This window comes from Paroedura picta, chromosome 3, assembly GCF_049243985.1.
Source record: "Paroedura picta isolate Pp20150507F chromosome 3, Ppicta_v3.0, whole genome shotgun sequence".
In the NCBI taxonomy this organism is placed as follows: Eukaryota; Metazoa; Chordata; class Lepidosauria; order Squamata; family Gekkonidae; genus Paroedura; species Paroedura picta.
The window spans coordinates 105,362,575-105,377,430 of NC_135371.1; the positions used below are offsets into that span (position 1 = coordinate 105,362,575).

General features: G+C 45.0%; 1 protein-coding gene across 3 annotated transcripts; it reads right to left on the bottom strand.

The window, feature by feature from the left end:
• Nucleotides 1-1,386: 1,386 nt before the first annotated feature.
• IL17B (interleukin 17B) lies at nt 1,387-7,809 on the bottom strand. Of its 3 annotated transcripts, none has more exons than XM_077327087.1 (4): nt 7,741-7,809; nt 5,658-5,983; nt 3,155-3,257; nt 1,387-1,949 (listed from the first exon to the last, which is right to left on the bottom strand). In XM_077327087.1, exons 1-4 carry the CDS (start codon nt 7,759-7,761, stop codon nt 1,842-1,844), a joined length of 558 nt encoding a protein of 185 aa, XP_077183202.1. In that variant the 5' UTR covers nt 7,762-7,809; the 3' UTR covers nt 1,387-1,841. The 3 variants fall into 3 exon arrangements, with proteins under 3 accessions (XP_077183202.1, XP_077183200.1, XP_077183201.1); XM_077327085.1 differs by having other exon boundaries at nt 1,390-1,949; nt 3,053-3,257; XM_077327086.1 differs by having other exon boundaries at nt 1,393-3,257.
• Between the last annotated feature and the right edge of the window lie 7,047 nt (nt 7,810-14,856).

Genomic DNA, 14,856 nt, shown 5'->3' on the forward strand with positions numbered 1-14,856 from the left:
CCACACCCAACTGCCCGCCATGAGCAGCCTGGTGGAGGCGGCTGGGGGGGGGAGCTTGTGCCTGGAGGCAGCCTGGGGCCGGGAGGCTTCGGCACCGGCAAAGGGACAGCCCCGCCACATCACTGATGCACCGGCCCTGTACCTTTGCCACCCACAAAGCCCGACATCCGGCTGGAAACTGCCAACATGAGCCAGCCCCGCAACGAGCCAGAGGAGCCCCAGCCAGAAAGCACTTCAGGCCAGGTAAGCCGATGGCCAGCCTACCCCACCATTCACCCCTTGGGAGGGTGTCCCTGCGCCCCACCGCCACTGCCCCGCCCACACCCACCCACCCACTGCACTCTTCCGCTGCCTGCCCCCAAGTCGCCCCCTGATCCGCCATCGCTCCGCCACCACTTCCCCCACACATGTGCCAAGCCACCCCCCCCCCCGCCACGCGCTTCCGCCGGCCACCCCCCCAAGTCACCCCCATGCTGTTCCCAGTTCCACCGCAGATTCACCCACCCACCCACTGCACTCTTCCACTGCCCTCCCCTCCACAAGCTGCCCCCCAGATCCGCCGCTGCTTCCCCCGCCACCCCCCTCCCAGTTTGACCTCCCTCGTGACTCCCCCCCCAACCCCTCTGTGGACCTTTCACACACACCCCTCCTTTCCCCCCCTGTCCTATCCCATTCCACCTACCTCCCTGCCTGCCTTCCTCTCTTTCTCCTTTCTGCCTCCCTCTTTCTCTCCCTCTCACTTGCTCTCTTTCGGCCTTTCTGTCTTTCTGCCTTTCTCCCTTCCTTTCTTTCTCACCTCTATCCATCCCTTCACCCAACTCTTGCCCTCCTTTCTCACTCCCATCCCTGCTTCCTTCTTCTACCTTCCTTTCCTACATTCTTCCTCCCAATGCTCACTCTCCTTTCTCCCCTTCTCTCTCTCCCTCTCTTTCTCCCGTTCTCTATGCCTGCCTGCCTTCCTTCCTTCCCTCCCGGGGAGGCCAAGGGGGGGGCCCTCCCCGCAACCACCCACTGCCCGCTAGCACCTGCTGTATTTTTACTACAGCGGGCTTAATTTCTAGTATAATATAAAACAACGCTGGCAGCAAATAATCTATAAACCTCCCCCCTCCTGCCCATCATGCCCTTTGGTAACATCCACCACCGCACCCGGTGATATCTAGCCTGTGGGGTTGGTATGGGCCTTTCCTGGACATTAAAGATGCAAAGCTTCGGAGTATGTAGTCATGGTCAGGGGCTTCAGGGAGTGACTGGCTTAGCTGAGCAGCCTGAGGCTCTCTGACCACTTCCTAGCTGTACTTGTATTTGGTGCAAGTGCCACCCTGCTGTTTTCCCCTTTTGGCCCTTATCCAAGCCTCTCATTGCTTCCTGGATTTTGCTGTCAAAATCCTGCCAGCTCCATGCTCATATGCCTGCTTGATGCTGAGAAGAGGAGTTCTCTTGATAGGTTTGTGTTGTGAGGTGATCGGCAGCCCGCAAAGCATCCTGGTTGCCCGCCAGGGCAAGCACAGACTCTCCTACTCCCACAGGAATGGTAACTTATGGGACAATCAAGAACCTGAATGGCCAACTCCTAGCTTTTGACCTTCAGCAGTCAAGGCAGATAAATAGTGGTTCTTACAGAAGGTTTTTAATTTTTTTTTCTGTTTCAGTAACACTATTCAGAAAGATGAATGGCATAAAATGCCTTTTGGGATCTTGATGTTATTCTGGCATAAATTGATCACAATTGACTTAAGGCCTCCAAAATCCAATACAAAAGCAGCTTGAAAGCAGAGTGGTCAGCAGCCACAACGATGATCTTCAGAAAGGCTCAAACTTGCATATTGTCATGTGTCATGTCAGTATTTCCTGTGGTTTCTCCAGGGCTGGAGCTGGGTACCTCCACTCCACCTCTCCCCTCTGGTTTCCTCTGTGTTTTTCCATTCAAGTGCTGTTCCGGCTAGCTCCTGTGAAATGTAAAATGTTACCTGAATGGCCTTGCTCTGAGGTGTAAACATCTAGGCTAGCTGCTAGAGGCAGCTGTGGTGATCTAAAAGCGCTGGGCAGACTGCTAGTCTCCTAGTCTCGCACCTTTGTTGATCAGATGGTTCCATCCCTGGGAACCACTTTCCCACACAGTGTTGGGGGCGGGAGTCTGAATTTATATCAACCCCACTTCTCCCCTTGTCCCCGTCTTTGCCAATCCCTTGGTTCTTTGTGTTCTGGCTGTTGATGCTTGCTCCTGTGAGTGCCTTCAATAAAGGCTAACTTCTGCGATGGCCCTTTTGCCTGGGGCTCTGCTCTGTTGGTTCTGAGGGCCGGCCACTGAGCGGCATTGTCTTGGTGGTAGCAGTTTGGCCCTTGGAGCTTGCAGCACAGTCCCTTCTTCCAGCCTCTCTGGCAGCCGTTCTCTTCGTGTGCCATGACATTATTCCCTGCGGGATGCATGGGCATGCAGGTATGCTTGTCAGAACAACCGGCAGAGGGAAATATGTGGCTATGGATTCGTAACATGAGCTAAATTCTAGCCCCGTGACAGTGCAAGAGGCCAACAAGATTTCTGGGGGATAAGCTTTTGAAAGTCTACGCTCCTTTTGTTAGCTGCAGTCAGAGCTTTTACTCTTGAAAGCTTAAACCCCTAAATCTTGCTGGTCTCCAAAGGGCTACCAAACTTGAATCTAGCTCATTGACAACAGACCTACATGACTGCCTTCCGAAAATATACTGAACTATTGTTCAAAGTGGCAGTGGCATAGCTCTGTCTTAATATGGGCCCAGAAGCATGGTGGCTGGGGTAGTTCTTAATGGATTGCCTGCAGCAGGTATGAAGCAGTTTCAGTGCATGGGAGGCAAGAGTCACAACCCAAGCACTTTTGGCTTCTGAAAATGCACACATGCAAGCACATCCACACTGCCTCATGAAGGAAAGGAGCAAGGGCTTAGCATACCAGCTGGCAAGAGAAGTTAGGTAGACGGGAGCAGAGGGCCCTGCTACAAGGACGGGAGAAGACCTGTCCATCATGCGCTTTCAGAAAATGCAAGTGCAACCCACAGCAATGGTCTCCATTACCATTTTGTACTCTTTATGGCACTTTTTCTTCTTCTTGTGAGTTTTGCTTGGCTCACACAGCAGGCGGCGCACTGGGATTTTGCTGTAGATAGGAATACTGACCAGGGTACGGTCTTCCTGCATGGTGAAGGGATTGATACACCCTGCACAGAGGCAGAGTGCCTCTGGAATGTCAACTGGGATTCGTGCTGCATCATGGTTTATCCTAGAAGAATATAGAGACATGTTGATATAAGAAAATGCCTATTCATGTTAGATGGCTGGTAAAGACAGGTCACATTTCTACATAAAAGGTAAAGGTAAAGGTAACCCCTGTGCAAGCACTGGATGATGTCTGACCCTTGGGGTGACGCCCTCAAGTGTTTTCATGGCAGACTCAATACGGGATGGTTTGCCAGTGCCTTCCCCAGTCATTACCATTTACCCCCAGCAAGCTGGGTACTCATTTTACCGACCTCGGAAGGATGGAAGGCTGAGTCAACCTTGAGCCGGCTGCTGGGATTGAACTCCCAGCCTCATGGGCAGAGCTTTCAGACTGCATTTCTGCTGCCTTACCACTCTGCGCCGCAAGAGGCTCAGACCCTGAGAAAATGGGATTGCAATTTCTTTCCCTTTTTGGTACCTCCAAATGTAATATGAAGTAAACTTTCTAAAATTCTGGAACTTTCCAGGGAGTCAATGGTATGTAGACAGAAGTTTATACTCTAAACCAGGGTTTCATGAAACCCTAGGGTTTCTTGACCCTGGAAAGATTTTCTGAATGATGAAGTTATTTTTAAATATATTTTTAAAATTTGTTAAACATTTATCAGGTGATATGACCGTATATGGTCATGTAAACCTGTCCGCCTCCCAAATGGCCAATGATGGACCTGAAGGGGGTGGGAAGGTGAGTGTTCTCTGTATGCCTCTCAACCATATTCTGCACAATTGCACCACTTCTGAGGTTTCTTGAAATCTGAAGAATATTTCAGGGGGTTTTCAACAGTAAAGTTGAAGAAGGCTGCTCTAAACCTTTGCATATAATTCTTTATGCCAATAAAAGGTTACTGACTGACTGACTGACTATAATTTTTTCCAGATTAAAGTATGCCTGCTATATAACAGCCAAAAATGAATGTAGGCAATATAGTGTCCTTTGAATTTACACTAGACCTAGCACCTGGAAAGAGATGTGTGTGTGAAGGGACTAGGGATGTTGTTTGGGAAGCAAGGAGGTGGCAGCCCAAAATAGTTTGACAACTACAACTCAACAGAGACCTCATAAATCAGCTGACACTTGATGGCCCAAAGAAGGCCTATACAGAAAAATTGAAAGAAATGATGTGACATGCCATTGGTGGCATAAGAAAGGAAGTGGGTCAAACAAAACTTAATTTCGGATTACATAGGCTATTGTGAACAATTTTGTGGTAATCCACAGAATACTGTTTGGTGGTTCCCTGGAAGTAATCAGAAACATGTGTGCCAATGTAGGTTTCTGTTATCAGTTTAGATCCCACCCTGCCTCTGCCCAAATGACATACTAGCATCTACTTACAGAAGGACATATGTGATTCCAAAGACATATTAAAACATGTTAGACTGTGGTTAATGAAGCATGGTTTGATAAAACTAGTTAGTTCCAATAACGGAATCAAGTTGGGACAAGTTGGGATTTCAAACTAGAGTTTATAGCTGGTTTGTTAATGATAATCTATATTGGGTAGCCAAACTGTGGCTCTCCAGATGTTCATGGGGCTTATGGGAGTTGTAGTCCATGGACATCTGGAGAGCCATAGTTTGGCCACCCCAATATAGAGCCTGGCATGGTGGCATTTGAGAAGCAGCAGCAACAAGATATAATGCCACTGAGGTCATCCTCCAAAGCAACCATTTTCTCCAAGGTGACTGATTTCTGTAGTCTGGATATGTAATTCCAGGAGATATCCAGGCCCCCTTGAAGGTTGGCAAGCCTAAATGGCAGGGTGGATAAGGCAGAAGTATATTTAAAACACCAGCAACTCCAGACAATGAGGAGCACAAAGGGAACTGAAGCAAAAAGAATTTAAACAGAATGACTTTGGGTGTGGTGTTAACTATGTTTTCCAGCAGTTTTTAGCATATGCTGGCAGAAGCTCATGGGAATTGTAGTCCTTGGACATTTGGAGAGCCACGGTCTGGCCACCCCTGCTCTATACCCAGGGCATTTCTGCACATCAATAAAAATAGTGTTATGCCAGTATAATGGGAGGTTGGCGACATCATGTGAAACACCAAAAATGTAGCATCCTCATATGGTAAGTATAATGCTACATTAATAGGGTGTGGAATGCCCCCCAAAATCCCCAGGTAATTCCCAGTCCAGAGTTGGTGACTTACCCCCATTACAGAGGGAGTATTTACTATGCTATTGGATTGGATTGTGGATTGTTTGCATGGCATGTTAAAAGAAAATGTAGCAAGGGTCCAAATTTTGGCTCATGTGGAAAGATCCCTAAGACGCCATTCTGCTATGAATGTTTTTAATTTGTTAACTGACCTGTCTGCCTTATGAAGGCAAAAAGGTGCAGTATAAATGTCATAAATACATAAAGATGCCCTCTGTGTAGGGGATCTCTCTCACCTGTAGGCCCAAGGAGACAAGCTCCTCTTGTTGGACATCCAGAGTCTCAGGTTGACCTGACACTTGCTGTCCAGGGGCTCAGAGCTATTCTTCAGGTGGTTAACCATATTGTGGATGCTCTGCTCATAGTCCTCCACTAGGGTGTAATCTGTTGATGCCCCTGGAATCACCCTTAGCACGGGGTCTGGTGAGGATTCCTGAGCCCTCAGGCGCTGGATCTTGACCTTTGTTGATCCTCTCTTTTTTCCTTTTGCGCTTTTGCTTCGCTCTTTAGTTTCTATGGTGGCATCTAATGCAAAGAAAATGCACAGTGCGCAGAAAAGAAGCTAGGAGAAATGAAAGATGAGCTGGTTACTTTCATAACAGTTCAACCAACTACTGGTCCCCTTCTCAGATAATTTGGATGGATCTGTGGAGGAAGGATATCATGCTGCTATCTAGGGTTGCTCAGTCCAGCTTGGAGGGTAGAACCTGAGGAGGGTGGGTTTTTGGAGGGGAGGAGCCTCAGCAGGGTCTAATGCTGCAGAATTTACCCTCCAAAGCAGCCGTAGTCTGGAGACTGGTTGTAATTCCAAGAGATCTCCAGGCCAGCAACTCTGTGCTGTCACTAATGGAACCACCTAAGCAGGGGTACGGTAAGAGGACAGTGAAGCCATACACTTAGACCAATCAATGATGCAGTAGAGTGGACTATGTCCTTCAAGACTGCAGGCAAAGGATAATGGAATACATTTCAGTAAACTTCCCTATGATTAAAAACCCCTTGCAAAAAGACAGCAAGGAGATATAATCTTTTTCTCATCTGTGCTAGTTACCTATTTCTGTGGAAGAACATTGCATGAAGAACATTTAAAGCTGAAATTCATTACCTGTCTTGTCAAGTAATGCCATTTGTTCTCTTACTCTTCCTTCACCACTATCTCATTCTGAGTGTGTGAACCAGGCCTGCTTTATTATTATTATTATTATTATTATTAGCATTAGCATTAGCATTATTAGCATTTTATAGCACCTCCACATTGCAAGTGTCCAAGGTTGTTCACAACCATATAATCCAATTAAAATCACCCATGTAACAAGATAATCAAAAATATAACCATGTCCCTAAAACCTAACTCAAAATGAATTACAGATTAAAACAGGCAGCACTGAAACGAAAGAAATTAAAAACAACAACAGCTAACCAAAAGCAGAAAACAGCCAAGAATAAAGGAGCCACATGATGATCTTTCCTGGTCCCATATCCAGGGCCCTCAGTCCCAGCTAGGGTTGCCAGGTCCCTGCTGGCCATCACCAGGGGATGGTGGGCACAGGCCAGATCCTAGCGATTTGGGGCTGGAGCCTGGGGAGTACTCTGGGGACAATGCCACAGAGTTTACCTTCCAAAGTATCCAGTAAGGCAAGCCTGGTTGGGCTGAGAGATTATTTGGTCCATGCTACTGAGTGAGCTACCACGCTGTACAGGAATTTAATTTGTCCGTAGTCCAAGGTTTATATTCCCTCCACTAAACCATGCTGTATCTCACCCTATTGGGAGGGGGGAATTTTACACATGCTCAGCATCCCTTAGTACTAGCATTTTCATCAACATAAGATGTCCATTCCTAGTCCGGTGGAATGCATGGCAAGGGTCATCCTCTGTGTCAGATCAGAGAACCTGCCAGATGATCCTGTCATAGCCTGCCTTTCCCATTCATCTGCGTTGCTCCTCTTCATCAGCTTTCTTCATTTAAATAACTGCTATGTGCCAGCCCAGAGACAGCTGCACTCTTCCATATGACTTTGCTGCTTCCTTTCTTGCAGATTCTTGGGGCGCAAGCCGAGCCTTATGCACATATGTGAACCATTCTCATGACATATCAGGCTTGTCCCCTTTCTTGGGAGGGTAAGTGCTTCATTTTATGGGCTCTCTGTCTCTTTTTTTTTTTCTCCCTGGGAGGCTGTTTTGTCTCTTTCTCCTGCCAGGCACTGAAAGCAATCGCTTATCCAAGCAAAGTTTACACTTCGAAAAGCAAACAAGCCTGACAGGCCATTAATACACAGAAAGTAAATAAAAGAGGTACAAAGCCGGCCAAGCACCTACCAGTTTTGGAGGCCACTCCATCTTGGTTGGTGGGTGAGCCAGCAAGCGAGAGCTCTGTGGATGCCTCCTTCTGCTGCAGAATGAAGGGAAGGAGATGGGCTGGGCGCTTTAAAAAGGAAAGCAACAACCCCTAATCTCTTCCATCACCAGGGAGGTGGGCCTGCCTGGCACCAAGAAATGTCTCCAGGATGCCAGCTGGGTTGTTGACAGAAGGGACAACGGCCAGTGTTGTCTGCTTCCCAGCTGCCCTTGCAAGTTTTCTTGGGGGTCCGTGGCACACATTGTGTCCACAGCCCAGATTAGATCTGAACACCTGGCATAGAGGGCCAGGAGAGGAGAAACCACTACAATGGAGGTGGCTGAAGGCAAAGTTCCCTAGGGCTGAGTGGAGACAGAGATTGTCCTGTTATAAGAGAAGGGATTTCCACTTCCAAGCCGGTTGCTGGAAAGAACCAACTCAGAATGCTGATCTTAAAACTCAGAGCATTCCTCTAGGGTAATGATAGGGCCAGGGCCATCTGTGTGTTCATGATTTTGAATAGTAATCAGAAGGTATAGATCTCTGGAAAGGAGTTCAGGGCAATGAAGAGGCCAGTTCTGGACAGGCAGAAAATGGGACAGATACAGTTCAGTTTAGAAATATGGAAAGTGTGCTGATGTGAAGGATCAGGAACAGAAAACTTCACTTGTTTATTTTGGTATTTATAGTCCATTCTTTGCCCCAGTGAGGAAACCAATTGGCTTACAGCTCCTTTTCATCCTTACAATCACCATCCCATGAAATCAGCTGGTCTGAAAGAGAGTGACAGGCACAAGTTCATCAGGACACCCATGGCAGAAAGTGGATTCAGACCTCAGTTACCTGGATCTCAGTCCAACTTTCTAACTATTACACCATGCTAGAACCTTCAGTAATCTTGGTGTTGTAGACAAAAGCAAAGAATATCCGTTACTTGCATTATATTTATTTATTACACATTAAATGGTTGAGGGGAATTTGCAATCACAAGCTCTGTTTTAAAGGTTAGGGGGATTACGTTTGAGTTTGAGCCTTAAATGAATGAGACTTTATATATTGAAGCTATATATTGGTCTGCAGTAGAATGGTTGGATTTGAATCCAGCAGCATTGTAGACACCAACAAGATTTTCAGGGTATAAGCCTGGCTCTAGAAAGCTTATACCCCCAAAATCTTGTTGATCCCTGAGATGTTACTGGACTCTAGCTTTTGAGCGGATGAGAAATGAAACAGGAAATGGCCATGCATGGCTCACCCTATTCACTGCTTGCAGCTGCAGAAGAAATAAATAAAGCATTGAAATTAGAACAACAGAGATTATCCTATTTTATTGTCATCTATTTATTGTGTGCTTTTTGGACTAAGGAAAGATTGAACAACAAATTCTGAAAAGGTCTATACTACAGAGTTTGCAGAGACCTGGGCCATTTTTGAGGGGTGAGGGAGCATTGAATATTGGCCATAATCCTCACCATTTACATTAAATATAACTCAAATCATTCCAGAAGGAGAGTCATAAAAGAAGAAGCCTCCCACAGTTTTAAAATATTCCTCTTTGTGATTGATGCAGAATACGTTTCATGCCTTGCAACTGTTTCCTGTACAGGGATATCTTTGGTATATATTTATAGCATTTGTATTTCATTTTTGTATTTTTGTATTAAAACTGCTGTCTTCTACCATTTTAGCTTAAGAAAATGTAGACTCTACTGCTATAGATATAAGTATTCTACATTTCTAGAACTGGGAAACTATCTGTGCAAACTATGTAAACTGGACACAGATATGCATCCACATGTGTATCTAAACCAGGACACCAAGCATTCAGCATGACAATATAATTTGGAATGGGATACATCTTGCCATCTGCCATTACTTGCACTAAAGAATGAACAAAGGGTCACCAGGCACAGTAGAACAAGCAAGAGATGGGGAGGGACTTGGGAGTGGACTTTAGTGACAGTGTGATGTCCCAATTGTCTTTCTTTCTTTCTTTATGGTCATTTAGACCAAAATTTTATATGCACTACTATACAATATCAGTTTGTAAATGGGAGGGTAATACATTAAAAGGTTAAAAATGCATCAACAATAAAACTAAAAACTTCTCCACCATAAAAGCCAAGTGTGATGCCACTTCTTGATAAACTGATGTGTACCACCCTAAGCTGACATGCTGGGAGGGCAGTGTAAAATATGTGGGTCCAAGAACCACATGATACTGGAATCGCTGCAGCTCTTTAATTGTTAAGGTACATGATACAAACAGCACCAAGACTTCACTCTCTTAAAAAAAACCCTACGATACCAACATATATACACAATGAGAACAATGGGCTGTCCAAGGTGAGCCATTGGCACAAACCCCTTGATCCAGTATAAGAAGTATTAGTGTGTAGGGTTGGCCCAGCTTTGCCTTATTTTTGTAGCTACCCAAGCATATTTAGCAATTATTTTTGTTTGGTTTTTGTTTGTATCTGACAATATTAACTTAAGTCTTCGTTTCCTCAGACCTCTGGGGAATTCTGTAAGCATTAAGGCTAGTAAATTTGTGTATAGCTGATGATAGAGTTTACACTCAAATAGGACATGTTCAGTTGTCTCTATTTGGCCTTCATTACAGATACACTTGTGTGCTTCTGTCGGTAGCCCTTTGAACTTTCCTTCCAGAAAAGCGGGAGAGCATCATAATGGAGAAGAGTGAAAGTTCTTTGTTCAGAATTTATAAGATTGTTAGATATGGCATCAAGACAGTCTTGTTAAGGAGGTCTTTTCCAAAAAGTGGGTCCAAGATTTTCTTAAGATCATACTGTCTTTCTACATCTGTTACCCTGGTCTTTATTAATTCTTTCACCTTATCATGGCCCAGGCTCAAGACAAGTTGATAGGACAAAACATAGGAGCCTAGCTCTTCTAACAGTACATTTAACCAGGGCTCAATAAATGAATCTGTTAGTAAAAGGTTAATAAGACCCCTCTGTCAAAATATCAATTTTAACTGGAACTTAAAGGTTGCCAACCAAAGCCTAGTCCAAACATTAACCATTCCAGTCTCTATCCTAATTGCGATATTGGAAATGCTATTTGGCAATTGGCGAACTGTTCTCAGAAATGTAGAATGGACTTTCTCTAAGCTAGACAGATTACCAGAGATGCTTATTGGGGCCCCATAGGTCAGTTGTGCAAGAACTTCAGCCTTGAAGATGTTTATGGCCACTGGTATGCATATTTTACCATTTTGCTAGAAAAATTTCTCTTTGCACTTGAGCTTTTTTGCCCATTTGATGAAATATAGTTTATATGTGCAGTTCTAGCATGTGTGGCCTGAAACAGAACTCCAAGATATTTGTATTATTTTACTTGTTCTATCAGTGTCCTGTTTATTCTACAAATGTGGGATTTTGGCCTCTTGCCACAAACCATAACCTTGGTTTTATTATGATTCACATCAAAGTAGTTTGCATGGCAGCAGGAGTTTAAGGCTCTCAAAGCTCTTCTCATTCCTGAGGGAGTCCTAGAGAATAAGGCTAAATCATCAGCATAAAGCAGCAGTGAAATCTGTTTTCCACCCATTTTTGGAGGATGGAAGTTTAGATTTTTAAGATAGCTGCCAATATCATTGATAAAGAAATTAAATAGGAGGGGGGGGGCAATATGCAGCCCTGCTTAACTCCTGTCTTGATTAAATCTGTAAGATGTCCTTGAGGGTTACATTAAACTCTTATGGCAGTTTTGCCATATGGCTACATTTAACTCTTATTTTCATATAAGATTTTTATAAGAGCAAGTATCTGCCTGTCAATAGATAGTCCTGCCCAATTTGGCCCCTAACAGTTCTCTTGAAATACAATCAAATGCAGATTTAAAGTCAATAAATGAGATATAAAGGGAGGTTCTTGTGGCGCAGAGTGGTAAGGCAGCAGACATGCAGTCTGAAAGCTCTGCCCATGAGTCTGGGAGTTCGATCCCAGCAGCCGGCTCAAGGTTTGACTCAGCCTTCCATCCGAGGTCGGTAAAATGAGTGCCCAGCTTGCTGGGGGGTAAACGGTAATGACTGGGGAAGGCACTGGCAAACCACCCTGTATTAAGTGCCATGAAAACGCTAGAGGGCGTCACCCCAAGGGTCAGACATGACCCGGTGCTTGCACAGGGGATACCTTTACCTTTAAAGGGAGGTTAATTTCTTAGAGGAGCATTTAGCTATTAGATGGTCTACGAACATACAATGATCCAGTGTGGAAAATTCTTCTCTAAAGCCTCCTTGTTCCTCTGCTAAGATGTTCTCTTCTTCTAGCCAGTCTCTATATTTCCAGCATAAGTGCCTAGCATACAGCTTACTTATGGTGCTGAGTAGGCTTATCCTTATCCATTGTTCCTCTTAATATTTGTGAAACAGCTGGGGGGTGGAACACGTCCGGCTGTCTGAGTTGGCCACAGGATACAGTATCTAGGCAAGGCCAATCAGGGTGTGTCAAAGCTGGCCACACCCTGATTGGCCTTGCCCCTACAGCTCCCACCCTCCTTCCCTAGACGTTAGCCACTTTGCTCTCAGACGCCTGAGAGAGAGACCGCAAACGAGCAAACAAGCCCTGATTACCTGCTATGGCTTCTGCTGCTAGCGAGCAAGCGAGAGAGAGAGAGAGAGGACACTGCGCTTGCCAGTGTCCCCTGGGTCCTGGCGCCCATTGCATTCCTGGTTGCAAAGGGCTTTCTTGCTAGTTGGTCTATAATTTTGAGGTTTCTTCCTATTTCCTCTCTTATATATGGGTACCACCACTGCTACTCTCCACCCTTTCGGAAGAATTCCTGTTCTATCAATTGTAGTAAACAGCTTAGCCAATACTGGCACCCACCAATCTATCTTTCTTCTGATTAGTTCAGGAAGTACTAGATCATAGCCAGGAGCTTTCCCTGCTTTAAAGATACCAATAAGCTTCCTGACTTCTAAGTGATTAACTTGTGGCCATTCAGGTAAACTGGCCAAATCTCCCACCTCTGTTGACAGAATTAGGTTCATCTCTAATGAAGAGTATATCGCCTTATACTGCATTTCCCATATTCCCGGGTGGGATTGTTGAAGCCCAAACTGATTTATCAAGCACAGCTTGCCTGATTTGTTCCCAAGCTTCTCAGGCAGCCTTATTATTATTTTTAACAATAATTTAATTGCTTTAACTTAATTGCTTGATGTCATTTCCAATAGTATCAGATGGGTCAGTTCTATAATATATGTATTTATCTCATAGGGTCTGTTTTATGGCCCTACATTCTCCATCAAACCAAGTATTAAAGTAGGTGTTTGTCTGCTTATTGTTACTTTGCATAGCATTGGATAATGTATCCTGAAAGACCTCAACCAAGCTCTCATACATATTTAAAGTTGAGGTACTTTCGGAGTTAGAAAGGAATTCTTTTGTTAATAAAGGATATTAAACTAAGCAGATCATTAATTATTTTATCTTTTTTGATGTTCCATTTAATAATTTGGTAGACAGTTCTCATCAGCTGCAAGACCCTCAAAGCACTGGGTTAACCAGAGCCGATTAGATGGAAAGTTACAGAATATTACTAAGGGAAAATTATCACTATCATAGAAGGCTGAAACCTCAAATGACTCAGAACTTGTATCAGATTTTTAGAAACAATTATATCATCAATTGTACTCATTTTGTCCCCAGCCCAAAATGTAAATTCAGCTGGATGGTCCTCAATTGCTGCACCCTTTAAGATAACTAAGTCTAATCTATGTACCATCTGAGCCAGTGTCTGGGGTAATTTTCCGACAGTCATTGGGCTTCTCATGTAGGAAAGGCACATCCAAAAACATATCAGTGTGCTTAGCTGATGCCATCATTGGACTAACATTTTCATAAGAGGTTGTATAGGTCATTTCCATGCTGTTTACGCTGCTTATGCTGGTTGCTGCTTCGTCTAGTTTAACTCTAAGATCCTTCAGCTGTGATGTTATTGCATCCTGTTCAACTCTGGGCAACTTCCCAAATGACTTTAAAAGATCTTCGTCTATCGAGTTTTTCAGACAAGATGTCCCACTCTCACCTGTATTGGCTTGCCCATTATTTTGTATTTGATTAATCAGTGTCTGTTCTCCTAGATTTTGATTCAAAGCTGCTGAAGTTTGAATCAAAACTGATTCTTCTTTCAGCTGTTGTTTACAGCTCAAGAGGGGCATAATATAATTGTTGTTAAACACCCTACATGGGAACCGCCTCATCCTTTTCAGCCTTTCCTTCTGCATCATCAACAGTCTTGGAATAGTTTCAAAACTATAACCTCCTCCCCCTCCCCCTCTACGTTTCTTCTCCTCTTACTTCCACCCATTGCAGTGCTCATTATAGTAGAGCAGCGGTCCCCAACCTTCTTGTAGTTGCGGACCGCCTCCGAGGGTGGGAGAGAGCCGGCGGCCCGGCCGCTGCAGCTGCACGTAAACGCGCACGCGCAGTTGCCGCACATGCGCCTTTTTGCCATTAGGTGGCGCTAACGTGCATGTGCATCGCTGGCGTGCGTGCGCATTTTCGCCAGCAGGGGGCACAAACATGCATGCGCGGCAGCTCCGCGTGTGCGCGTTTGCATCGTTGGCGTGCCGGCGGCTGTGCCTGCCTCTTCCCCCCCTCTCACTGCGGCCCGGCACCATTGCCTTTGCGGCCCGATGCCAGGCCGCAGACCGGGGGTTGAGGACCCCTGTAGTACAGTATCCTGCTACAAGTCAGCTGCTACAAATATCTCCCAACAGGCAGGTTCCAGCCTTAGCATCCAGCAATATTTACTATAGAAGTTTTGCAAGGTTTTAGGGCAGATATGGGTGGGGTGGAGAATGAGAGGTGAGAAGAATTATCTCTGTAGGGAGTCCTTATCTTTTATACTCAGCTAGGCAAAACAAGTAATTAAATTTGATTCCAAAGCAGAAAACAGAGCCCCCCCATATCATGTTACTGTACTGACTCAATTTAGAGTTAGATAAAATTCCCAGCTGTTAATATTGAAATCCTAAATAGACACCGAGCTGCCCATCATCCTACCTCCTTAGTAGCTCAGCTGGAAGTTCCCCCAACCCCTTGATTAATTTAAACTGATTGGTT